General features: G+C 36.3%; 1 protein-coding gene across 5 annotated transcripts in view; it reads right to left on the minus strand.

Annotated features, from left to right (window-relative positions):
- Window positions 1–27,104, minus strand: part of LOC102690677 (pleckstrin homology domain-containing family G member 3) — a 105,628-nt gene that overhangs the window by 5,650 nt on the left and 72,874 nt on the right. For 4 of the 5 annotated variants that reach the window (XM_015350730.2, XM_015350732.2, XM_015350728.2 and 1 more), the window contains 14 exons: window positions 21,703–21,772; window positions 20,786–20,832; window positions 17,903–18,053; window positions 16,360–16,491; window positions 14,627–14,809; window positions 12,987–13,079; window positions 12,604–12,690; window positions 12,448–12,481; window positions 11,966–12,067; window positions 10,203–10,235; window positions 8,757–8,767; window positions 7,394–7,759; window positions 4,459–4,563; window positions 1,281–2,874 (listed from right to left, as the gene is read on the minus strand). In XM_015350730.2, coding sequence (XP_015206216.2) covers window positions 1,281–2,874; window positions 4,459–4,563; window positions 7,394–7,759; window positions 8,757–8,767; window positions 10,203–10,235; window positions 11,966–12,067; window positions 12,448–12,481; window positions 12,604–12,690; window positions 12,987–13,079; window positions 14,627–14,809; window positions 16,360–16,491; window positions 17,903–18,053; window positions 20,786–20,832; window positions 21,703–21,772 — 3,008 coding nt within the window. The remainder of the gene's footprint in view (window positions 1–1,280; window positions 2,875–4,458; window positions 4,564–7,393; window positions 7,760–8,756; window positions 8,768–10,202; window positions 10,236–11,965; window positions 12,068–12,447; window positions 12,482–12,603; window positions 12,691–12,986; window positions 13,080–14,626; window positions 14,810–16,359; window positions 16,492–17,902; window positions 18,054–20,785; window positions 20,833–21,702; window positions 21,773–27,104) is intronic. The other variant, XM_015350729.2, reaches the window with a different exon arrangement.

Raw genomic sequence — 27,104 nt, forward strand, 5'->3', positions numbered from 1 at the left:
TTTATATAGTGCTCTTTATGCCAAAGCATCCCAGAACTAATACCAAAACATACAACAAATATATAAAACTCTACAATAAATAAAGGCATAATAAAAACAAACATGTCTTAACTTTAATTAACTCAGCTTTCAGAGTGCCTGATATCAACTGCAAAAGAATTCCAAAGACAGGGCGTGTAACAGCTAATATCTCAAAAAACAGCTGATGTTTATGGATGATGGACAAGGATGATAATTGTGGAGAGTGTTACTAGTGCAATTATAAAGTCAGTACAAAAAATGCAACCAATGAAATGATTTTAGAACTGGTGTAGCATGTTAAAAGGTTGAAAATTCCTAGTGATAAGAAAGGGACTGGAAAATGAATGCACTATTTTGTGATAAAAGAGATCAAAATCTTCTGCCGTTATCAAAACCTTAAGAATACACCTAAGACCATTTTCATCAAACTGATTAAAGATATCTGGATTCAAATCAGGCATGTAGGATATACAGTAATATTTTTGAATAAACTATTTCTTCAAATGAAAAATGTCTTAAGTGAATCATATTGTGTTGGCCTTGGGGGCCTGATTAACACTCTAGGGTAGCAGGCAACAAACAGCAGAAAAATCAATTGAGAACTATGAATAGAAGAGATAGAGCCTTTTCTGATTTTGTCAAAAGAAATACTGTAATTAATCAAAGCAAGCATTTTAAAACACCTTGATCTTAACAAAATTCACTGCTTTACTGTGCATAAGATCTACAGAAGTGCTTAAAATTTTATGTACGAAATTATTAGGTATTTTAAACCTCTCCGTTTTTTTTAAATCAAAGCAGACTTTGTTAATATATTTCTTCTGTATCTTTAAACATTAAATAATGTTTCCATTATTTAATAATGAAGCCCTAAGGCTGATGCACATGAGATAAAAAAACTTACTTTTAGAGAGTCCTACAGGGGTAGCATTTCTGATGAAGTAGTTTCTATTAGAAACTGCCAATTACAAATCAACAGCAAATTGCTTTCTTACTAAACATCTGGTACTCCATGTAAAATCATGCCCTGCAGCAAAAAGCCTATTTTTTTCTGATGCAATTCCAATTTCTCATCTTGAAGCAAAACCTACATAATATTTTTTCTTTGCCGAAGTGAAACCTCACAGCCGAAGGTTGTATAAGCTTATTACTCTGTTCTGTATCATTTTAACAAAGTATTGAGGGATTTTATAATCCAAAGGGAAGAGAATGTCCTGCAGAGTCTATTAAAAAAAAACAACAACAAAAAACAAACTCACCTTTGTTTTCTTTCTCTAGTTTTTCCTCCTGCACTGATGGTAAGTTCCTCTTATTCAGCTGGCCCTCTCCCTCTCTCCCTCTTGGCCTCACCACAGGCCTGGTGCTCTTGATTCTCTGACTGTATTGTCTTGCCAGATGGAAGACCTTATTCTTCACTTTTTCCATGTCTTGCAGCAGTGTCTCTTCATCAATGCCTGACCTGAGATGGATGATTCTGGGGACAGGTGCTCTGGAAACTCTTGCTCCAGTGCTCTCATCATGTACCTGGTTTGTTTCTGACACGCTGCCTTTTCTTTCGAGTCCAAAGATAGTTGGAGAGATCTTATCTGGAGACAGCACACAAGACTCTTCGGTGATTGTGCTGAGATCACTTTCCTCAAGTATCATCAGAGGCTCACCGTATTCTCTGTCAGCACTGCCATTGCTGATCTGGCCTTTCCTCAACACTTTTGGACTCACTCCCCTTGAAAGATTTCCTTCAGTTGACTTCAGTTCACTGCTCTGTGGTTTTCCAGGAGTGCTGTTTAGCTCTTTTTCCATCTCCTGCCACACTGTAACCATTTCTGTTGATGGTTTGAACTCCTCATCAGTAATAAGAGTTTCAAAATTATGAGACTTAGACTGGCTACTAGGAAAGTTCACAGATCTTTCAGTTTCTGTCTCTAAAGGCATTGGCTTATTGTCCCTCTCTGTGGCTGGGAGATCAAAAACAGTCCAGGAAGCTGGCCTACTGCCAATGTCACCAGCTTTACAGGCAGTGCTGTCCATTTTTTTCACAGTTACAGGAGCAGGGACAGGATCATCCTTGGGGATGCTGTTGAATCTGCATACAGAGTTTCTGACAAGACCAGCAGGAATGTAGGTCAGGCTTTCCCTTCGCTTGATACTAAAGCTGGCATCCTGATGTTCTGCATGTTCATAATAGTTCTTAATCTTGTCAATAAGCAGGCGATCCTGTTTGGACAAAGTAGAGTCTCTCCTCCTGAAAGACGGTCTTTCTACATCAAAGAGGTTGTCTGAGTTTGGGGACAATGTCATGATATCTTGGCTGGCAGTGCCTTGGGAACCCACTGAGTCCTGAGTAACCATGTTCAGAGGGGGCTCAGAGCAAGCGCTGTTGAGTTTTTGAGCTTTCTCAGAGGCCTCCAAGCTTAATACACTGCTGCTTCTGCTTGTTAACCTTGGGGAAGGGCAACCAAGGGAACGGACATCCTCTGCTATTAAACTGCTCCTTCTGGACAAGTTACTTACAAAGCGTTCTGCAATGATACTGGCCTGGTCTAAAACAGAAGGGGGCAGAATGCTGTCCGAGTCATGCTCTATTGCCGTCTCTTCCTCCTCCTCTTCAGAAGACTCCCCACTGCTCAGGGTCTTTGCCTCCTCTCTTCTCTCATGGGGCAAAGACTCTTCAGTTATCTCCTCAATCACCTCATCCATGTCCTCTCCAGCAGTATCCTCAGGACCCAGGGAAGCTTTGGACAGCAGGTCTGGTATTCCAGCCGTCTCCAAATCTGAAGGATGATCTTCTATGCACTTGTCTACATTCTCTGATTGGGCAACATTGTTCTGCAGCTGTTCCTCTTCTGCAGGGGGCTACGACAGGAAACATGGGAGAGTGTATTTCATACAGCTGCATCATATTCAAATTGAAAGCTTGTCTTTAGTTTAAAAGTATTAATTTACCGAATGTTTTTGGAACCATCTTAAAAGCGAAGCAGATAGACCTCTATGGAATTTATTAGAAATCAACTACACTTAGGATGGTAGTAGTCAATAAACATATTATAGCATTTTAAAAGTAGTATATCTTAACTATTGCACTTAATAATTAGTGAACATCGCTGATAGTATTGGAGAATGCAGATACTTATTTTTCATACTTTTTGGTGTAATAGTCTTACCATTATTGAAAAAAGAAGAGAGAAAATAAAAAAAACAGACCTTTACTTCATTCTGCCTTAACTTTACCATTTCTAATAAAGCAAAGGTTAACAGTATAGCACTGCCCTCATTTTATTTGTTTTACAGCATCCAGAGGAAAATAAGCATTCTGTAAGTAAGGGCGACACAAAGGCAAAGGACACAAGGAATATCTTTGAGACAGGCACTCCACAGAGAAGTCTGCACTTCATCTAGCAGATTGTCCTCCACATCAAAGTAATTTTAAATGGAAACAAAAAACAGATGATAAGGCTTTCAGTACATCAGTTACTTCTCACTTATGTTTAACATTTCATAGAGAAAAAATCATTTGTAGCTTTCTGGATATTTCTTGAGTAAATAATGTATGCATTTTCCAAAAATAGATATGGCTACACTGAAATTGAACTGATAAAATGACTGTCCCCAAACTAATACAGAAAAATGCTATCAGAGTGAGCAGATGGGTAATGATTAAAGTAATGTGTCACTGTGTATTTTTGGTGGTGTGAAAATTTGGAGTGAGGTGAAAAAACCTTGGAGTATAATTCAACAGAAGGGGATGAAGAGTGAATTTGATTAGAATTGTATAAGGCTATTTTAGTCCAGATCAATCTGTTTTTTTGGCAGCATCAACACTGATTTATCACTGCAGAGGCACTTCCTAAAGCAGTATATTCAGTTAAAATTAATATTAATGGCAGACCACTTGAAGTTTTAGTTACATTATTATTACACTAATGTAATAATAATTGAAACTCCATTTACATAACTTAATTAAGCCCAGCACAATTATGGACTGTAATTGAAAATAAAAATGAGTAATAGAGCTTGGATTTCTTCAAACTTTGACTATGATCAAATGCAAATGGCATGATCCAGCAACGACACTTATCTTAGCTTTTCTAAACCCCAGTGTCCACTGCCTTCCATTCCATCTACAGTCTTAAATTACAATAAATGCTTATTTGAGTTTTCTGCATATTGTGAGAGACACTTTGTGCAGATGTGAATAAACAGGAAGGCTTACATAGCAGAAAAGTTTAACGACATGGAATTCCATAAGATCAGGAATTGGCTGAATGTGGCTGGAGATACAGTATGTGCAATTAGTCCTGTAAGTGGTATGGAAAGTGGTTTAAAGTGTAGTATAGGTACACAGTCATTCATGATGTACACAGCCTTTATCACTCATTAACCTGGATTTGTTTTCTGTATGTCTAGGAATACATGCCCACTTCACTAATACCAGTTTACCTGCACTTTCCTTTCCAGCGATCCACACAGGTCTTCCTGGCCAGATGACTGGCTGTTTTGCCTCTTCAATCCATTTTCTTCTATTATGTTAGAGCCTTCTTCATCCTTAGAAAAAGCAACAATATAAGAGATGTTCAGAGTAAAGGTAAAGGCATTTTACAGTACAGTTCAGCAATTTAAAGCCATTTTGTTATTCTGTATAGCAGTTAACACTAAGGTTAATTGCTATTCTGTTGTAAAAAGCAGAGATCTCTCAAAATCCATGACATTGCTCCCAGCAGCTTTTGGGGATTTATGCAATTACCAGATCCTCTCATCTGGATCTTGGATAATATCCTAAGTAATCTAAAGGTAATGTACTGGTTGTCAGAAATCTCTCTTAACTCCTTTATATTTTGTGTGCTAACTTATAATGCACACACCTACAATTATATGAATAATTAACCTCACACAAGAGCATGTTTTCTTTGTATTGTGAAACCACTAAGCAAAGAGTAATACTGTATTAACTCTCTATAGACACACATGAATTAAAACATAAAATGACTTCTCCTGAATGCAAAGCAACATTGTTTTCAGAAATACCCTACATCTTACTCGACTTATCAATAAAGACACAGGATGACATTCCATGGGATCTCAGTAAACAGCTTATATCTTGTATTTCCCTACATTTAAATGTGTTACTTCAGTAGTATTCTCTAGTGTGACTGATCTACATTATCTGCTATGGTTTCTGCTAAAGATATGTCATACTGTATACTATCTGGACATACAGTAGCTAATTGAGAAGAAATGCAAAGGAGCTGTATGAGTGATGGAATAAGTTCAATTTATTATATTTTATCAAACTTTTCACCGTATGGTGCAATATTAATTTGTTTCCCCTGCCCACTTCCTCCTAATTATCACTAAGAAACTCCATTGAAGGTAAAATCAATCTGTTACTTAGCAACAGTAAACGTTAAGCATATAGCAACTGAATATCAAATATAAATAGGTAAAACCTGAAAATTTAGGTAAGATTGATCTTTTATGAAAGATAAAATGGTGCATTATATATACCATTAGCTGAAATGTTAACAGCCCTACATGATCAAATATCACTTTCTTTCTAGAGTTTTCATTCTACAAAATCATCTAGACACTTACAGTAGTAAAACTGATAATTTTTAAATACTATACCAAACACTAGATATAAGTATTTAAAGAATAGATTATTCTAATATTAAGGCAGGTCACACCAGAACTGTTTTATCAGTTATTGTAAAATGCTACGGTATGTGTAACTTGATTTTAAAATGCTGATATTTTAGAAGAGATCTATGACTAGGTTTGTTAGCATTATCAACATATAAAAAATCTGATAAAATCATGCACGAACAAATCTTTAATGTATGTCATTAGTGCTGTTGACAAACCAATACGCAATTTAACGTGGAAATGCATTATGCTCAATCGAGTGGTTTGCTAATTATTGACAAATGCTGCTTACTACCATTTTACATGAGTACAGTATGTAACCCCCCCAGTGCTGTTGAGAGCAGCCATGAATCACTGCAAAATGTGCTCATTTTCATGGAATGTGTGGGATCTAGCTTTAGTTTTAGAAAGCAAGTAACACCTTCAGACTCGGTTTTGTTTATGGATGCTTTTAGCTTAGTATTTCATTGTGGAGTACACTGTACTACTTACATTTCCTGTGTATTTATGTTGTGATTGCTGTATGTCCTTATACTTAATTGAAATTACCTGTACACACATTATTAAACTTTATATCTAAACACAGATAATTAGGCTGAATAAAACTATTCAGGGACCAGAAGTATGTTAATGCACTGTATGTTGCAGCCTATGCAATACTGATGCTAATATGAAATCAGAATATTTCCACAAGCCTTAGTGTAAACAAGCTGTATAATGAAGTGCATATAACTGCTTGAATAATGCAAAAAAAAAATCAAACAGAAATGTTTCCTTTCAGACAGAATACATGCTATATCACATTTAAACACATTTTACACAAGTACTTTAAAAATCAGCCAACAAACCCATGTAGGAAAAATATGATCCTCTTTGTTGTGGCATTCTAAATAAACCTACCTATACGTACAGTAAGTGTACATTGTACAAAGTTTTCAAATGTACGAAACAAGCTTCAATCATCGTTTTTCATTTTGGAGAAGATAAAATTAATTTTTGCATTCACAAAAATATATAAATGCAGGTCATGCAGTATCTTGATTACTTGTCAGTAGTTAAAAACAGGTTGATGAAGGGTGACCACCTTTTCCAGAGAAAAAAAAAGAGTACACAACTATGTACAATAAAACATCAACCTTGCTTTAACAAAGTGCATACCAGCCATAGGAGTACACATGGCACATACGACAATGTACCATGTTTTAAAATGAAAACATAATATAGACACCATATTATTAAAACTATCGAAGATTAGCTCTGTAGATGAAGGCTGAATAGGTCATTTTACTGCTGTACTGGAAAAGAAAAAGAGTGAAGCTGTAATACAATGATCAACTCATACAGCAACTTCTGTTCCACCTCTGTTCCATAGCCAAATGCTTTTCATTGCCTATTGTTTTGTGTCCAAAAGGCAAAAAACACTACGGAAATATTTCCCTTGGAATAGGGAATGGGTAGTCACCCTTGTCTTCAAGAGTTTCTGTAAGTCAACAATGGAGAGCTTGTTAGTGCTTATGATTGCAATTAGTGTTATTTCCATGCATCTTTTGGGTTTTTGAAAGTGAGATGTTCCAAGACTTATCAAGATACTTCCATGCAAACTTCTGTTAGCTTCAGGCAGGCTTGTGAAGTTAGTCGGTTAAAGCTTTGTAAAGGACGAGCAGTCATCAAGCCTGGCAAAATTTATGTAGAAAAAAGACAAAGGAAACCCATTGGTGACAGAGAGCCTCACCGTTGTGTACCGAGCGAAAAGCAAAGCCCTGGCCCTATAGTGCCAGCAGGAGATGGCGGCCAGCATTGAGCTGGCAAAGTCCGCTACCTGGTCTTCCCCCATCAGTATCCCGTCTTCCATATTCTCTCCCTCCTCAGCTCCACCAAAGGAGAGCTGTGTTTCTTGGCTAGGCTCCTCACTGTCACTAGGAATCAGCTGCTCAAGAGAGTCTTTGCTTAGGCCCAATTCTTCGCAGTCTGTCCTCTCCTCATCGTCTTCCATACTAGGCCTTTCAGCCTCGGGCTCGCCTAGACTTGAGTTGCTGACACTAGGTCCAACGTGTAGGGAGTCCCTGTCTTCCTGCAGGGCCCCTTCACTGTCTGAGTGCTGTATGAAGTTACAAACATTTCTTTTTGTTATCGTATAATCGACTCAGGGGAGCGATTTCAACACGATATGATAAAAAAATTCAACACTTAAACTTTTGTATTGTCCACATTATTTGGTAAATTTGAATAGCATATTTTTTTCTGTAATCGATTTAACTTTGAGTTTTGTTGCATACACCTCCATAGTCATCCAGCACATGGGTATTGTAAAGCTCTTTCAACTTTTGACAAAATATGTCAAAATCCTCATTGGACCATCTGAGTGATTATAGACTCAGGTAAAAATAAAGCAGTGAGTATTTTAATCAAGCCTCTCCACTGAAATAATGGTGTAATCAAATAAAAAAAACTGGAACTAAATTGTACAGAGGAAATAATATGTTCTAATACCAATAATTTTTATCTTAAAAATTAAAAGATTTTTTTTTCAGTGTAGCTGCCTGATAAAATCAAATCCCACTTTTGTAGCACAAAAGGAGGGAAATGTAGTACAGTTGACATACAGTAATAGAAATGACTGAATGATGGTTTCAGAAATGTCTGTGCATGTAGAGGCATTGCATGCAAGCAGTTTCTATGAATATCTTTGGTTTGCATTACAATATTCCCCATGTCTACATTTTGCCTTTAAAACATTCAGCAGACCAACAGTCAACTCTTCTTTAACTTTTTCTGTAAACACATTTACATTGTGTACTTATGTGAATATCTTGAAGGGAATGAAGTACATATACATGCGGATATACCTGTATACACTGAAGAATCTTGTCATGGAAAAACACAAATATGCAATAAATTAAAACTGCAGTTGAATGTTTTGCTTTTAAAATGGAAACCCCCTGAAAACTCTTTGAACTTAAAGCAAATTTAAAACTGATTTTTGGATCAAAGGACCTACAGTATAGCATGGTATTATTTCATAGTGATTGGATCAGTGAAAAAGGCAAAAGAAGAGCAAAATATACTTGACTTATAAGTAAATTCCTTATCCTTACCTTGAGAAGGGCTGTAGTATCCAACCAGGGTATGGTAGAAACATGAAAAAAGCAAAAACAGTGAACAAAACTGGTTTAAATGCATACATGAAAAGTATCATTGTCCAGCTACTTTATTATGCTTGTTGAGGATTTACTGTATACCATGATGACTAACATCCATGCATATACAGTACGTACAATATCATGAAGTGAGCTGAACAGGTCTCATCCCATACTGTACGAATTTATCTGACCCCTTTTACTAATAATATTTCCATGATATTACACAAATTATTTTTAGGACATGAGAGTATAATCTTGATTTATTTAGGAGATAACGCTAACTTTATGCTGATCCTTGCAATTGACGTAATACAGCCTTGTATATGTAGATAATTTACAGGCTTTTTTCTCAAGCCCAGTCAAGAATGTTTGTCTTACAGTCCTCCACATTAGCCACAGTTCTTGCACTTTGCAAGAAATTCAGAGACTTTTTCATACTTTTTACCTTTTGTGTTAACCCATATAACCCATATGGTGTTTTATAAGTTAAGTGATAAATAAGTACAGTTACAAATTGCTAAATTGTGCATCACTTGGAAACAGACAGGTGGATTAATCACAGCAATGCTGCTTTACAAAGCATGAATAACTCAATTAATAAAAGAAACTCGGGCACCTTTACCTCCTGCTATTGATTGCAACAAAAGTCTTATTCCCTAAATAAGCTAGAAAAAATGTAAATGAAAATGACAGCTTAATTAAGCCTGCTTCAGAAAATTTCACATGAGAAAAAATACATAAACATACATGTATATAAACAGTTCAGTAATATTTCCCTTTCATTCCTTACAAATTAAAATTCATAAAATGGGAAATTCACTGATCTCAGGCCAAAACACATTTGACTACTCAAAAAAGCTCAAAGCATCACAAAGACTTAATAATGCAGCAGCCGCTCTTTTGTCAAAGGAGAAAAGAGAGCCTAGCGTTTGATCTCCTCAAGAGGGCAACAGTTCGGTGGCTATTTTTTCCCCGATCAGACTTTGAAGGGAGCGTGACTGTTCAATATCATGGTCTGTATCGCAAGCCCTCCGTCCTTAGTCATACGAGAAGAGAGACATTTGAGAGGAAGAGACAATGAAATATTGAGGACAACTCTCCCGTACCCTCCCACTTAAATCTACCTCCGAAAACTGGACTAGAGTATTAAAGGAAACAGCCTAGGCTATATAATAAATCCAGGCACAAGCATCACAAGTAATAATCATATAAGGAAGAACATAAATCTTTTTTTAATTATACCAAGTACATTTAATTAACTTGATTTGACAGATGGTGTGAAGAAATTTTGGAAATGCATTTTATTTTTTACTCTTTTTAGCCCTCTAAGAAACGTTTACATTTCTTAACTTTCCTTATTTCAAAACATACTGTAGATGAAATGGAAAGCTGTTTTCTTACCTTTCGTGCTCTTGATAATCTGTTTAGTAGGCTCTAAAGATGAATGAGAATATAAAAGAAATTGATTTGGTGGAAATGAATTATCTGAATTCTTTAATTCACCAACATAATAAAGAATAATACTAATCTTCTATTAATTGATACTGTCAAATTCACTGGCATTAAACAAATTGATTCAGGTAGGTATAACTACAGTAACTTATCACTTCTTATTGATGTACAGTTGTGAGAAAATGTTTGTGAATTATCTGGATTTCTGCACGAATGGCTCCTAAAATGTGATCTGATCTTCATCAAAGTCATAATAATAAATAAAGACAGTCTTATTTAACAAACAAAATACACAACATTTAACATTGCCATATCTTTATTGAACAAATGGTTTAAACAATCAAGGTCATTCATGGAAAAAGTATGTGAGCCCTTATATTTAGTAACTAGTGGAACATCCTTTATTGGCAATAACCTCTGATCTAGCAATTCAGAGGTTAAATTTGTAACTGAGCTGCTGATCAGACCTGCGCAGCAGTTAAGAGGTATTTTGACCCATTCTTCTATACAAAACTATTTCAGATCATGTATATTTTTGGGATGTCTTGCTTGAACAGCCTGCTTCAGATCACGCCACAGCATTTCAATGAAATTGAGGTCAGGACTTGACCATTCCCATCAGTGCCCTTGCACTGATCTTTGTAGGATGCCCATTCCTAGGGAGAGTAGCAACGGTGCTTATTTTTTTCCATTTGTAAAATATCTGCCTGGAGACCCAGGTCTTTAGAAATCCTTTTATAATCCTTTCCAGTCTTATGAGCTTATAAGCTTCAATATCTGAAATATCTTTTGATCATGCCATATTGCACTTCAACAGAATTCTGTTGTGAAGAGCAGGTAAGCAAAAACTGTGACTTTTTTATATGGCAGGGCAGGTCAAGCCTACACCTGAATTGATTGGAACACCTGACTCATTGATTGGAATACCTGACTCCAATTACCCTCTTTAATGATGTAATTATGCTAGAGGTTCACATACTTTTTCCATCAATGACCTTGATTGTTTAAACCATTTGTTTAATAAAGATACTGTATGACAATGTAAAATGTTGTGTGTGTTGTTTGTTAAATAAGACTGTTTTTATTTACTATTATGACTTAGATGAAGATCAGATCACATTTTAGGAGCCATTCATGCAGAAATCTGGATAATTCCAAAGGGTTTACAAACCTTTTCTCACAACTGTATAGTGCAGTCACCTTAACTTTGATAAAAGCCTGGTTTTATCAAAGTATTAGCATGTGCATTCGAGTAAATTAATGGCAGATTGTTTTGTATAATTTATTAAGTGCCAGTTTCAAAAGTTTTTTTTGTTTAAATTTTGTAAAAGTTAGATACTTCAGTTTAAAACCAAACAAGTGAAAGATGTCTGTGAATTTTAACACATTAGAAATGGGGAGCAGATGGGTTGAACCCAGAAACAGCCAAACCTTAACTGTTCAGATGCATAAATTGGAGCTTGGCCATGGTGCCATCCCAAAACACTAGCTACTATGCAAGGAGCCTGAATCTCTTGGACTTAACACATCATTTCATAGTGGAACAAATATTTCAATGTATGACAATATTTTAAGAAAATAAGCTCGATTATTTTTTAAGGTAAGACTAATGATCTTGAAAGAGGATTTGGTAAGTTTTTGATTTTCTTTGGAAAATGTTTTCTTGTACATATTTACGCTGATTTCTGTAGTGGGAGGACTATCACACTCACCAGACTGCCTGCGACCTTGCCTTCCTCCGCCTGGAAAGTCATCAGACTGGCACGACATGGCTTTCTTCAACCGTTCTGGGCTGTATTTGTATTTGCTTGGGTCTGTCAGTGGAAGAAGGCTATGAAATCCACAGTACTTCTACATGTTAAATCTATAACACCAATAATAAATAATGGATCAACCAAGCTCTTCCTGTCAGAATAAGAATGTATCTCTCCTAGTTCTTTCTTGATGTGTAATACTTTGTAAAACATAAAATGCCACTTGGTTTATTACTGCTGTTTTATTACTGTTATCTTTTAAAATGTCTTTTACTGCCTGCCTTTCCCTATTCTCCCATTTGCTGTACATATGTTTTTCAATTTATTGATGTGTTGCTTTGGAAATATGTATTCAAAGTGAATGGATAAATTCTGTAATGTTGATCTTTATTAAACTTTCTTATTATTTTATCTTAACAACTCTCAGTTCTAACACTTACATATAGAGTCCATTTCTAAGATGGCTTCCTTTGCCTGCAAAGAAAAGAGGAATCAAGTACTTAGACTATAAATCCAACGACTTCTACCTTATTCAAATATGATACATTCAAGTATCAAGGATGAACCTGTATACAAAGAAGCAGGAATCAAGATACCTTCTGTGGAATGATGGCATGGTGGTTTTCCAGAATGAGCCTTTTAATATGATGGGTCCACAGTCTTTTCTCTTCAACAGTTCTAGCCTGAGGGAAAAATGAAGTGGTTCAGTCATTCTGTTAGTTTTGGCCTATTTATTAAACTTTCCTCACCACACATTTGCCTGTAGTCCCATGTGAAGTTCCAACAGACAAAAATACTAAACAACCCCATCAAAGAAAACCTGCTCCTTTACAAGCATAACAATATACAGTAAATGTGTTGAACATGCATAGTAACATCATATTCTACAGTTCTGCATTAATTAAAGAAAAACATTTTTTGCGAATGCTGGCTGTATCAATGACAAAGGTCTTTTCTTCGCAAACAATGAGAGATTCACCTGGACAGTGTGAGGCTGTTTGGGATGTTTGTAGTGCGTCACGCTGAAACTCAGAGAATCTTTTGCACTTTCTATCAACATCAGGGTGGAACACTAAAAAGAAAAAAAAACATGAACTCACTGTTATTGCAGCTTATATCTCCATTTTTGTTAAATAAAACTTTAAATTAAATATGTAAAAAAACAACTGTTCTTTTAAGAGTATTAAAACACTCTAGCTTCCATTTCTATTCAGACCAAAGCACCCACAGGAATGCAATTTTGGCACAATACAAAACCAATTTTATCCAAAGGGATTATTAAAATCAAGGGATCGCAAATATATCTTTTGACTGAAAACTTTTTGTCCTAAAGCATTAAGAACTTGGGTGTCACCCTGGACACCGAGCTTCGATTAGACCTACAGTATATTCAACGTTTAGAAGAACTGCCATTTATAACTTGAGAAACACTGAAACAAAGGCCTGGATAAGAAGAATACAGAAATGCTGGATCATGTCTTTATAGGTTCCCTATTGACTGCTGTATGCCATCCAAACTCAGGCTTCAGCTTGTTCAGACTGCTGTTGCTAGTTTGCGGAGTCACATGCATCTCTCTGATCATATCGCTCTGGTGTTTAGGTCTTTGAATTGGCTGGCAATGAATTTTCAAGTAGACTCAAACATTACAAAATCCTTCATGGGCCAGAACCCACTTGCTTTGAAGAGATTCTTTCAGCATCCTCCCAAATTCACGTAAAAAGCTAATTTTGGGGTAAAAGACACTGAAGACTTATCTTTTTATTTGCACTTTTTACCATTTACTGGATTTGTTACAGCATATACCTTGTTTGTAATTCTTTAAAGCACTCTACGAGACCTTGGTAGGGCTCTGAATGAGAATACATTTGCATTGTATTGCAATATGTCATGGTTGCAAAAATCTTCCAAAAACATGTTCAAAACTACTAATGGCTAGCTGAATCCTGAAAAGAGGGGGTGATGGTTTGAATGGTCTCCTGTTATTTATAAATGACTTGCGTTCTTTCCAGTGGAGGATTGCAGCCTAGTGGTATAAAGGAATGGAGACGGCTCTTTACAGCTATGGCTACAGTACAACCTCTGTGTCTGCCTGTGTTCTCTCTAGCTGGGCCCTTAATAACCAGTGCTAATTCATGTATGAAATTGTCTGTCTACTTATTTAGTGTTTTCATTGGTTTAATTTTAGAAATACCCCCCAACAACTTCAGCTAAAAGAACTTGAAGCAGAACCTCCTAAAATTAATTAAGAAGAATTATTTAAGAATTCAGTCTCTCATTTCTGACTAAAATCCCTGAATAGCCAATTAAAGGAAAACGAAATTGGCACAGGACCTGTATTGATTATAAACCCTGTATTACTTCTTATTTTCCAGAACAAAAATATTAAAAATGCATCCAAAAGAGAGAGCTGAAATCAATTTGCCAGAGTGTTTGCCACTTGGCTGGAACAAAAAGCTGAAGAGAAAGTGGTCCCAGAGGATACAGGACTGAGAACCAATGGGCTAGACTGAGAGCCGTCTGTCCAGCTCTTCTGCTAGGCACTGTTGCACCACACATTAAGAAAATAAAAGTACATCAGTGAAATACACTCCTAAACAGAGACCATGCTGACCACCTACAGTAATGTGTGTCTTGTAGACATAGTGCTCTCCTCGCTTCTTAGTGATAAGTAATGTCTTGTCAAAAAGGAAGAGGGTGCGCTCATTCTTGGCTCGGTGAACTCGGAAGGTGCCCTCCAGGACCAGCTCGCCATAAGTGGTTAGGTCAGGGCCTTTCCAGTTGATCAAGAGAGACTGGATCTCCTAGAGAAGGAAATGCAGCAAAGTGTTAGATAGGTGAAATCATAGAGCAATATGAAATATGCATAAATGTATCAGTTGCTGATCACCACATTTATATAGCGCTTGTCATCCCAGAGGATCTCAAAGAGCTTTACATATGGGATAGAACTCACATCATCCACCACTGAAGCATCACTACTTAGCATCCAGCTGGGTGACGCACACTGACAATTATGAGCCAGCAGCCTCACTACTAATTAGGTAGAGAAAAGAGAAAATGCTTCAAGACAATTGAAATAAAGGGGATAGTGGGCCAAATTATTTAAGCCAAGAGTAAAATTTAGTCAAACAGTACTATGTGATCCTTAATGACCCACTAGTCAGGAACTTGGTTTTAACATTTCATTAGAAAGATAACACATCTTACAGTACAGTACTGCCAGTTGCCATACAGGGACTTTCTGCATACTGGGTTTGAAAAGTCTGGTCCAGAGTGAAGATTGGATCCAGAGTCCAGAGTGGATCACTGAACCACCTACACCAATTACAGTAGCAACCTGTCTTTTTCTTGGAGGTTTCTTATCCCAGTACTGACCTGGCTCAGTCTTGCTTAGCTAGAGCTACAAGGTGGTAATACTGCTAATTCCTCAATTGTTAATGAGGGAATGAAATTCAATACAGAATTTCAACTGCATGCACCTAGATTTTACTCTTTATGCATGGCTCCCAACAGCCATTGTAAGAGCAAGAGAAACACATTTATTTCTGATCAACAGAGCATACCAAAACAAAACAAAACAAAACAAAACAAAACAGCAGTTTTATAGTTTCTTTTTTATGCTAGATTAAGAGTATAAAAAATTAACTAAAAAGAAAAAGTTAAAAACAGTGATCTGTTTTAGTCATGGTTGCCAAGATGTCCTTGATGTCAGTTAATCTGTTTAAGGAACAGATTTAGCTGACGTAATGTATTGAAGTCAGATTTATTTATTTTGCTGCAATTACTACAAGACAACAGATCTCCATTCTAACAAAATTGGTATTTTTCTCACTGATTTTATTGAATATTAGTAAAAACATACCTTGGTCATATTTTCCATCAACACAAAGCATTCTCAAACTGGCTAACAATACAGTTTACACTTGTAACAATAAACCTAAGACATGGTTTAAACTTTTACGGCCTTTTGTTTTCTATGCAATTTAACTGGGAGTACAAAGGTGAAAATGTTTATAGATGATTGGGTTGCTTGAGCTACTAATGTTGCACTTTATTCAGAAGCATGCACCACATGGTGGATGACAGCAAATAATTAACATCACTATGCTTTGAAGACTGAAGCACTGAAAGAAAAGAGGAGCCTTGCAGAGCATCCTGGCCAGAAATTGTAAAAGAAAACAATAAGACATTCCGTCGTCTGCTACAATAAGTTACATTAATGAATTAGCAGACCTGGAAAGATTTTGCCTTGAAGCCTGTAAGAGCACTACAGGAGATGTTAAAAGCTGGCAGAGTGAGTGAAGATCAGTGCCAGGTTGGCACCAGTTGTGTGCGGGTGTCGATTGCCCACCTGCAGCCTGACTGCATGCTCGTGTTTCCTCTTCATGTCATTGATGTACCAGGCCACACCTGTCATTGTGTAAATTGCCTCCTCCACCACTTCATAGCCCTCCTCTTCAGGGTCAAAATGCCTCGCAATTTCCTGAAAAAGGAAAAAGGAAAATAAAACAAATACACACTACACAGGGATAGCAAAATCTCACCTCAGATACTTTTTTGATGATGATTCTTTTATATTCAAGCTGTTAATGGTTGAGTTGATGCGCTTCACTCACAGGGTTTGATCATTATAATTTCTAGGTATTTAACAAATGGTGATCTAAACATTCTTACGAAACAAGCAAGGTTGATGATTTGGGGTCTCATTCTGCCTCACCTTAAGGGAAACTTTATAAAAAAGACCACTTCTCTGATCAAAGAGGCCTCTTAGGGCCTTGTAAACATTTTATTTTTAAAGCTTTTAAGCATTGTAAAGCTTCAAACCTTTACCTTTCTAATTAGATAATCTGTTTAACCTATTTCATCAGATGCCTTTTTTGCAGTCGTTGCTAAACACGGATAAACAAAATGACAACAAGTTCTGCAAGCAGATCAGGAAACAAAAAACACTGTGTGAACAATAAACTGCTTTGTCAAACTTTATGGTGCTTGACATTTACAAGACTGTCCATCTAAACTGGCTTGTTCGAAAACACAGAATCAGAAGATTTATTTAAATTACAGCATCACAGTGCTTAGTACTACTAAGATGCTTTCTAAGGTTTATATACACCTAACATAAAAACTTACTATTCTCCTTCCCTTATCATTCCCTTTATAGCTGTATCTTATTTAAACAAACAGATGGATTTTGGATACTGTTCAACTCATTTTAATAAACTGATCATTCAGTTTATTATCATTGTCGTGAGTGACAATGATACACTCAAGTGACTGACTGCTGCATAAGCAGCAAATCATTAAAAAAAGAGTGGATTTGGCACAGGCAATGAGGTGGTTTTGCCTTTTTGATGTGAAGCCTGATAAAAAAGTACCAATATGGCCCTGAAGAGATCTACGTCTTTTTGACACTGGCATAATAGGGCAAACCTTAGATGGACTTGCCAGCAGTGGAGACAAATCCTGTTTAACAATGAATGAAGATTTTGTGTTGACTCTGCTGGACGTCAGTGAGTGCTTTCTGGGAATAGACGTCAAGCTGCTACAAAAGTCTACTTGTAGTGATTGATGGAAAAAAAAGTTTTAACATTTAGCAAAAGTTATTCAGAACTCCTATACTGACATGAAAAAAAGATAGCTGTAAATCAGAAAAATTGTTGCCAATCATTTTTTAGCAGTTAGTATTGAAAAGCTAGCAGTAGTTGGTGAGTGTGGGGTGCAAGTTCTTTAAAAGGCTCCTCTGTTGGGGTGGGGAGCGGGGGTGGGGTGTTCATTCTCTTGAATTGCACCTAACAAAACACAGATTGCCGTTTCTCCTTCAGAGACCGGATGGTGTGTTTTCTCTTGCCAGATATCCTGCTTTGCATTGGTCTCAGTGGGCTGGGCCTCCGTACCTGCAACAGCAGGTGGTATTTGAGGATTCTCTGAACGGGCTTCAACAGATAGGAGCCCAGCGGGAGGGACCGTTTCAGCGAGGCCTGTCTCTCACGGAAAAACTTGGCCAGCGTCTTGCTTCTCATGCATTCTGTCAGTGCTGCAACTGAGCTATAAGGAGAGATTGAAGGAGAGCAATAAGGATGATTAATTGGTTTTAGACATTGCTCCACTATGAAATGCACTTACTTTAAATGCATCTTATCTGACAGAGCTCCTTAAAAATTGTTAGATCTAGTCTAAGATGGTATAGATCAACATTTAAAAGAGAAATTTATATAAAGTTTTAACACAACCTTACACATTCATCACTGAATCTCATAACATAAATTTGAACTTACTGGATACTGAGTTTAAAGGGATGTACTGTACATGTAGAGGAATGGAATGGAAATATGTAAAGTCACTATAGAGGACATTGTGCTACCACATATAGCCACATAAGTCCACCAGCATTTGGAATTCTGCAGGAAGAATTTTACTTCAAGGAAGGAGGATGTCAATCAACTCATGCCTGGTTGATGGAAGTGGAAAATGTGGTATTGGGCATCGTTCCAGAATATCCCAAAAATTCTTGATTGGGTTCACATCTGATGACTGATAAGTGAATGTCATATGGATAACATTAGTGTTATGCTCATCCAAACACTGGATGAACACATGTGCTCTGTGCATGAAGGCATTGTCATCCTGGAACACCCCATTCTCAGCAGGAAATAAACGCAGCAACATGGAGTGAAAATGGTTACTTAGTACCATTACCTAGCAATTAGTATAACCTTCTAATGGAATGAGTGCATGCAAACCATGCCAAGAAAATGTACCCCACAAGATTACAGAACCACCAAAACCCCTGACTTTTGGAAATGAGCACAAAGGGCTGTAGAATTCATTAGGTTGGTGCCAGACTCAGCACCATCTGAGAACATGGTGACGGATGATTCAACTGACTATCTCACATTTCTTTTTGGTATTCCATTGCCCATGCTCTATGCACCCGTGAACTCACAAACATGCAATACACTGTGAAGAGCAGTTTGTGTAGTGCAACCCAACTATAGTATCTTGTTCTGTCGAGTGCTCAGAGGACCATTTCTGATGAACCTGGATGTTCAAGCCCCAGGTCTAAATTTGGAGTCAATTGATTTGCAGTTGTTCACTTAATTTGTTTAGAACTTAAGATGAATACAGAGAAATCACAATTCTGGAATATGCATCTCTGCCCACTGTTGACCTTTGTTGATGATGTAACTACTTTGGTGTTCCATACTAACATCACCTTAGACAATGTTTTTTTATGCTCTAAACATTAGCAAGTTTAGCTGTCTTGGTCACTGAAGCTCCTGCCCAACAATAACCCCTCTTCACTGTCACGGAGATATTGTCTTGCAGTCACGCTAGCCATAATTATAGGCAAGCAGACCTGTAAAGCATTTTTACACATGTCTGTAAGCATGCTGAGATGTTATTTGCTTTAATAACACGAGTCAACTTGTGTGGAATCCCATGCTTTCAATATGCTTAATATTCCTAATTTACCCAGGTTCCTTCAGTTTTTTTGTCCACTGCCTGTAAATACTAACATCTTAAAAGTGAAAAGCAGTTTTACTCTTTACCTATCTGTAGATGCAATAATTGAACTCAAAATTTGTTTTGGATTGAATTCTTAACATTTCATTTTCAGAAAATGTTAATCAAGACAAATAACTAATTTTCTGGTTTCACCCTTAAAATAAAAGACACTATCCTGGAAGAGGCTCCCTCAGTGCAAACAGTTTAAAGACTTCTCTATCCTATTTCTTGGCTTAAAGGGATATGAAGGTAACATTGGCTGCCATATAGTGTGATGATTTAGTATGTAGGTGACTTATCACAGGATAAAATAAATCCCTTTGCAATGTTTGCTCCTCTGATCTAAGCCAAAAGAAGGAATCACAGGCATGTCTGAGACTGACGCACACTTATGTCAAGTGTTGCTGCTATGAACTGAAACACAGAACTGAAACATCAGTTACATTTAATCATACATACTCTACAGTGTGTGCGCTTCCGGGGATTGAAGGAAAATCACAAAACTTATCACATTTTGATTAAATTGCTTTGTGTCAAGCTTCTCTTTCCTATCTGCTATATATTCCTGTAATCCTGAATTATGATAAAAAGCAGTGTTTTGTAAGAGAATAACACAGGGAAAAAAAAAACATTAAGAAATATAGGAAGGGTATTTTAGATAAAGTTAATCCTTTTTAAAATTCTATCGTATTATATAAATCATATTTATAGAGATCAATACAGTGTATCTATGCAGCCTATTTCAGCAAAGCTGTATGAAAGTATTTGCATGTACAGTTTTCAGCACTAGGTGGCAGAAGCAGACAGCTGCAAGTTGATTCCATTACTGTATTGTGCATCATATATCCTGAACACCAGCTTAAGATGAGATAAACAAATACAAAAAAAAAATCCTTCCATAAATATAAAACTTAAGTGCTTCTCAATACATGTCACGTTTTTGACAAGATTAGAGTAAAAGTAATTTATCCACTGCAGTTGAAGGAAAATTGCAGAACTAGAAACAGGATTATACAGAAAGTATTATGCTGCTTGACTTCCAAAGTTTGGGTCTGTAATGAAATTCATGTTACTTGTAGCAGCTTGGTAATTATAAGGTATGTTGTGGATCACTGTGAACAGACATTCATCTAAGCAATGATCGCATGTGATACATTCTGGCCATGATGTCGTCTGCTATTATGCTACATGAAAACTCTTCATCAGAATCAAAGGCACAGGATTTACATTCTGAAGCAATACTGTAGGTCTGTTTTACAGGATTTGCTTACTTTGGGTAGTTTGTGCAGTACTGAGTGTAGATATCAAAGTAGTCACTCTAAAAGGAAAGAGGGGAAAAGAAGCATCAATCATTTGTAAAAGCCTGCTTGTCTGAAATTTTTTAAATTTATGGTGAAATTAATTTCTGTTAAAACGCAAATCATAACAACACTCTCTGTGCTTGTATAATTTTGGAATCAACACAGATTCGGGGCACCCTTTATTGTAAGATTATAATTCTGAATCTTATCTTCACATGACTAGAACAAACATTTTGTAACATAATGACAATAAGGCAGCTGAGCAAAAAGAGTCAGGAAAATACAGTGTATGGACACAGAAATAAAAAGGATTATTAACAAAAGGTGGGAATTTAGCTAAGTTGCATATTCTTTTTGATAGCTAACCATTTTTGAAGGCTCCCAAAAAGGTAACTTTATCCAAAGAAATACGTCCTGTTTTCAGCGCTAAATGCACCTGATATTCCCTTGTGACTAACATATTGACTTCTGACTCGTGTCACTGGTGAGGCAGTTTGTAAGGCAGACTTTGCCAAAGCATTTGAAAATTCTGAATACTGGCAATGTCTGATGACAAAAAGACACATTTTCTTGGACCTGTTTGTGCAATGGCATATCTGTGATACTTGGCATTAATCTAGTCATATTTCTTTGAACACTTTCCAGGACAAGAATGTCATTTTTGGAACACTGTGACTATAATTTAATAATTGCGTAAATATTAGCCTTCTTTGTTCAAATTATTAGACCGCCTCATGGTGGTCCGGAACTGTACATGAGTACTACAGTATATTTTCTCTGTAACAGGTTACTCATGACACTCTCAATTACACTGTAGTGTATTAACACAAGTGCATTAATTTCTCTTTCATTTAGTCTTTTAGACAGAGAAATAAAAAAAACTTTACCTTGTGTACAAAGCACCTTGCAACAGCCACAGGATCATTGTCACACATATCCAAAGACTGTAGGAGTTCACTTAAAAGAAAACAAATAATTAATGTCACACAGTGTTAGAATATGATATGCCCATGAATCACACAGATCTTTTTTAAAAAATATAATTGAGCTTCTACAACTCAGATATCAGGACCAACAGCCAACTCTTAATTAAAAATTTGCACAATGTAAAACAAAAATTATTTCCACAGCAGGATATTGTTTCTGTATGAGCCTGCACTTGAAACATTAACTCTACAATATATCTGTCACTAATATTGTTCTACCCATTTGATATGTTTGCAGTACACATGTTGCTCCTTCCAAATGTACTGTATTCAAACCCTTTCTAGTGGTGTCCCATTTTGTAAAATGCCAAAATGAGGCATACATAATTTTAAGCTAAATATTAAATTCAAAAGCTGAATGCTCAATCTGAAGATAGGAAAAACAAAAGAAAAATATGGTATTTGTTAATTGCTTAATAAGACCTGTGAACTCAACATTTGGTGGAAGCACCTTTGGCAACAATTATAGCCATGGGTCTTTTTGGATATGTACAGTATCTACCAACTTTACACACTGGTTTGGTGAACGTCTGGCCCATTCCTGGAATTGCTTTATGGACATCAGTTTTCACAGATCTACAATAGGATTAAAGTCAGGAGCTTGGAATGGCCACTCAAGGACATTCACTTTCGTATTCTCAAGCCATTCCAGTGTGGTTTGGATCACTGTCCTGCTTAATTGTGCCAATGTTAAGTCTGAAGTCGGTTGTCCAATAAGATTTGCAAGTACTTTGGTTTATCTGCATTCCCATTAATCTTAACAGGCTTCACAGTCCCAACTACTTAGAAGTAGAATTATAACACACTGCTGCCACCACCATGCTTGACAGTATTGATGGTGTTGACTACAGTAACTGAGGCATCAGATGAAATGCTTTCCATTTAGACCAAAAAGTTTTCTAATTTTGTCAAATTTTACCATAATACTTTGTTAATTTTGTACATTACTGCAAACCCTATATATTTTTTCAGTTCCATACAGACTTCCTTTGTGGAGTGACTGGGATATTGTTGACCCATGAACATTTTGTGGAATGACTGAGATAGTTGACCCAAGGACATTTTCTCCCATCTCATCTCACATTTGCTTTGAATGCGTGGACTAGGTTGTATATATAACAAGTATTAATCACTACTTGAAAGTTTGATGACAGCAAGCTTTAAAACAAAGAAAATGTGCAACTGTGCATTTGACTGAATACTTTTTCAAGGCTCTGTATGTATATATGTATGTAAAAACAGTGTCCATTACTATGTATTTATTAAACCAAATCATCCACGAAAAGCTATTGTTAACTGGTATTAAATACCTTAGTAGCAAAGATATAATTCAAATTTTTACAAAATGCTTTAAAAGTAAGCTCAGTTGTTTTTATCCATATTTACTGTGAGTGTACAGATAAACTGTGGTATATTTTACTGATGCACAGCAAGGAAAGAGGAAAAGCTAAAGTAATAGGATAATGAAGAGTTATTCATTGTTATTAATTATAATTGTTATTTTCAACAACCATTCTGCATTGTTGCTTCTTTTTATTTTTAAATCTCATAAATCACAGAATCACGTGATGGAACATAAGGAAAGCACAATTCAGCTAAACCCAGGCATGACATGTCACAGCAATTACTTATTTAAAATAAACCATAACCCATTTTTAAAAAATTAAAATCATTGTTAGTTATGAAGTATGGTACAAAATGCTTGAAAACAGAGCTAGGAAGTTCAAAGTGCAGATTTTGTACTGGCACTGCCACAGATTCCTACCTCATATGATGGAATATCTATCGTTCAGTATGCAGTGTATGTAGATGAAGCCACATCTGCACAGCCCAGCCAGGAGTCATACTCACAATGCCAAATGGTCAACCACTTGATGAGTGGTATTTGAATGCACTTGTCAAACTAGGAGAGAGACTTTGCCATAAGAGGCCTACTATACACAGTTAGCTTTGTTATATCTCTAGGCAGGATAGGGAAAGGAATTCACAAATAACACTGAATGGGGTCAACTTTTTCAATGTGCTGAGATAAATAAGAGGTAGGGATTATTAGGACTTGCAAATATTGATTATTATTGTACATGTACACATTCTGAAAAGTATTTGGAAAGAAACATCACAACTATGCTTTCTTTCCACATATAACACACTGAACAGACATGAACACCGTAAAATAACACAATGAATTAAAAAATTAAAAAATTAAAAAATGGGTTGAGCGAAGTTTTGGGGGGTATTCCTATGTATTTGGTATTCCGTTGCTTCACACTAGTTGAGTATGCAGCCACAGTGAAGAGATACATGACTGAATGTATAGTAATTGGCATCTGATTGGATAAATCTCATTCTGGAGAGTGGAAGAGATTATACTACAGGCAGGGAATAGGGATAGTATTTTTTAAATTAATATACTGGACCACAAATTACTATAAAAACACCTTCTACCTTCATATTGCTTTTGCATAGCAGCAAAATAGCTTTAAGATGTTGTTAAATTTAGAAAGGTGGCTGTAAAAGCTTTAAAATACAAGAAAACGTTATCTTTACAAACACTAAAATGAGTGTTATGGGCATGTAAAAAGAGGCTTTCGTGTTCTCCTGTTCAGAGCATGCAAAATTCTTTCAAGAGTGGTGCTCCGTTTTAGAGCTATGTTGAGCCATTTTCTTCAGCTTTTGTATGAAGATAATATAATGCTCTCATTAACCAATCTGCTGCCACCTTACATTACTAAGATGACTTTAAAGAACTAACCAGTACCACAAAAAAGGTTATAATCTTATAGGAATAACTAAATTGCTCATTTAATGTTCATATAGACCCCTGTCATTAATAAACCATTATCATACACACATTTTTCCAGTTGTGATTATCTGTGTTTCTATTTTTTGTTTTTGTTTATTTTATTTAATTATTGACAGTGAAACAAAAAACATCATTACAATTACAAAATAAAATTGAAAATGTGCTGGTAACAAAATGAAAGATTAAAATAAGTGACGTCTTTCTAAAAAAGCCCATCTAATAACTTTTAATGAGCAAGCGGTTGAAATTTAATTTTGACTTTGCCTTTGAGACAGTCTTTTGTAGTTCTTCGGCTCCATACAAAGACATTGGTTTGTTTGTTTTAGGCTGGTCCAACTGAACCCAAACCTCCAAAACGGTAACCTCAAATAGAATACATATGGAGAGGGCAGTTGCAAAATGGTACTTCTAGTTAAAACCATAAAGAGAAGAAAATCCACAAAAGCACAGCAAAGGAACAAACTGCAAACTGGCATCAAATACACACTATATATCAGCATGCACAGCTGGAGCTGAATCAAGGTCAAACCATTCCCTTACTTACCATCTCAAACCAAAACAAAGAAATGCTTCCTTTAGGGTAGAAATAAAAATGGAGGATGAAAACAACAACAAAAAACGTCAATAGACTAAATGAACAGGAAATAACATTCCTGGCCTCTGTCTCATGGGCAAACTGAAGCACTAACACAGTATACACGGTATACACAGAAGGCTGGACTCCTTCTGCCCTAGTGTTGGTATGAACTGCGTTCATGAAATGGTGATGTTTCATGTCACAGATATCAGTACTACAAAAAGTATGGCATGTGGAAATGGAAATGGTTTTCTAAAGAGAGGAAAATGTCTAATACAGTGCTGACTCCACTAAAGGCAAACAGATGAGAGTAGATAAAACACAAACAGCAGAAAATGTAATTTAATGCATGACTTGACCTTCTCTGGCACTAAAGTTGCTAGTTTAAAGTATAGTTCATGTCACTTTTCTGTTGTTTAAAGTGCTACTAATTGCATGGTAGGTATGCAATGGAAGGGATATTCAACTTTAGTGCTTGAGTGCCAGACTCATGCAAGTCTTAAAGGCACCTTTCAATTAGCAACTGATTAAGACCTGGAACATTAGGATCATTAGGATCTGAGCTGAAGTCCTGAAACCAATGTAGCCTTGAAGACCAGGATTGACTTTTCCTGCTAAAAGTAAATATCTGCTATGTCATTGTGAATATTGCCACCTTAATAAAAAATATCTCTGAACACTTTATAGAGTTATTGCCAGGAAGCGTAAAAGGAAGCTAAATTCATGTTGTGCAAACCAGCACATGAAGCAATAAGAAGCTGCCACGTGTAACGTTTATATGTGTCCTATTACACTTCCTTCATTTCATCTTTTAAAAATGCAGTATGTGCAGCAGCTGCAATTTTTTGTGTTATATTCTTAGGGCTCTCAGTAGCCTCAAATATTGTACTTTTAAGCAACAACATAAACTGTGAAAAAAAGACAGAAACCAACAATCTGTTTCTACCCAAAGGTTCTGAAAGGATCAGGACAAAGGTTCTGACTTTGCTTTGTTCCTGATCTTATTCGATAGAGGTACTACTGTAGATCACACTTATAAATGGAGCTAAAAACTAAGGCATGAACGCAATGCCAGGGAGGTAATTGTTGCCTGTGATCTACATGGCCATTTTGTGGCTCAAGATTTTTTTAATGCTTTCAGATCATGTGCAGATGAAAGATGAACACATTTAAATTTTATTGCTAAGGAAAGGACTTATTTTTAACAAACAGCTTTGTTTTAATTTTCTCCAGCAACTGTAAAAATTGTCTTGGCAAGGAATGTAACCACATTATTTATTTTTTAAGAAACCACTCTGGCACAGATTTATCGTACTTCGGTGACATAGCTGTGCAGTAAATACACAAACCTTGGCTAGGGATCTAACAGGGCTAAACTGAAGAATGCATGGCCATCTACTCAGGCTACCTATTGTTTTACTCTTACCTTGGAAAAAAGCAAAGAAAAAATGCTTTTATAAAACATAACTACTTTATTCTGCAAGATGTATCCAAGATATTCTGCAAAAAAATCATCCTGGGTAAATGAGGGACATCCAGAAATTTTAGCTACACGAGCATTTCTATGAATGACACGTAAGCGTGCTGGGATGCCCTTTGCTTAACTCTTGCCTGAGTCACACCTGTGTGGAACTCCTTGCTTTCAGTAAATTTGGTTTCCCTCTTTTACCCTGGGCTTTGAATCATTAATCAACTGCTGTACCTCTACATAGCCCTTTACACGGTGCTTTGAATGAATGTTTCTGAATGAACATCATGCTTCGTAGATTCTGTCTCACTAATGTCCTGTTAATACGATAAGAGACAGCTCATGAATTTTTAGCACTTGACATACAGAAAAAGTGAACTGAGTCATCTATGAATTCAAAGCATTGTCATCTAGAGGCAACACAAACCAAGTAATGTCATCTAAGGACATAATCA

This window comes from Lepisosteus oculatus, chromosome 8 (assembly GCF_040954835.1).
Source record: "Lepisosteus oculatus isolate fLepOcu1 chromosome 8, fLepOcu1.hap2, whole genome shotgun sequence".
Lineage (NCBI taxonomy): Eukaryota > Metazoa > Chordata > Actinopteri > Semionotiformes > Lepisosteidae > Lepisosteus > Lepisosteus oculatus.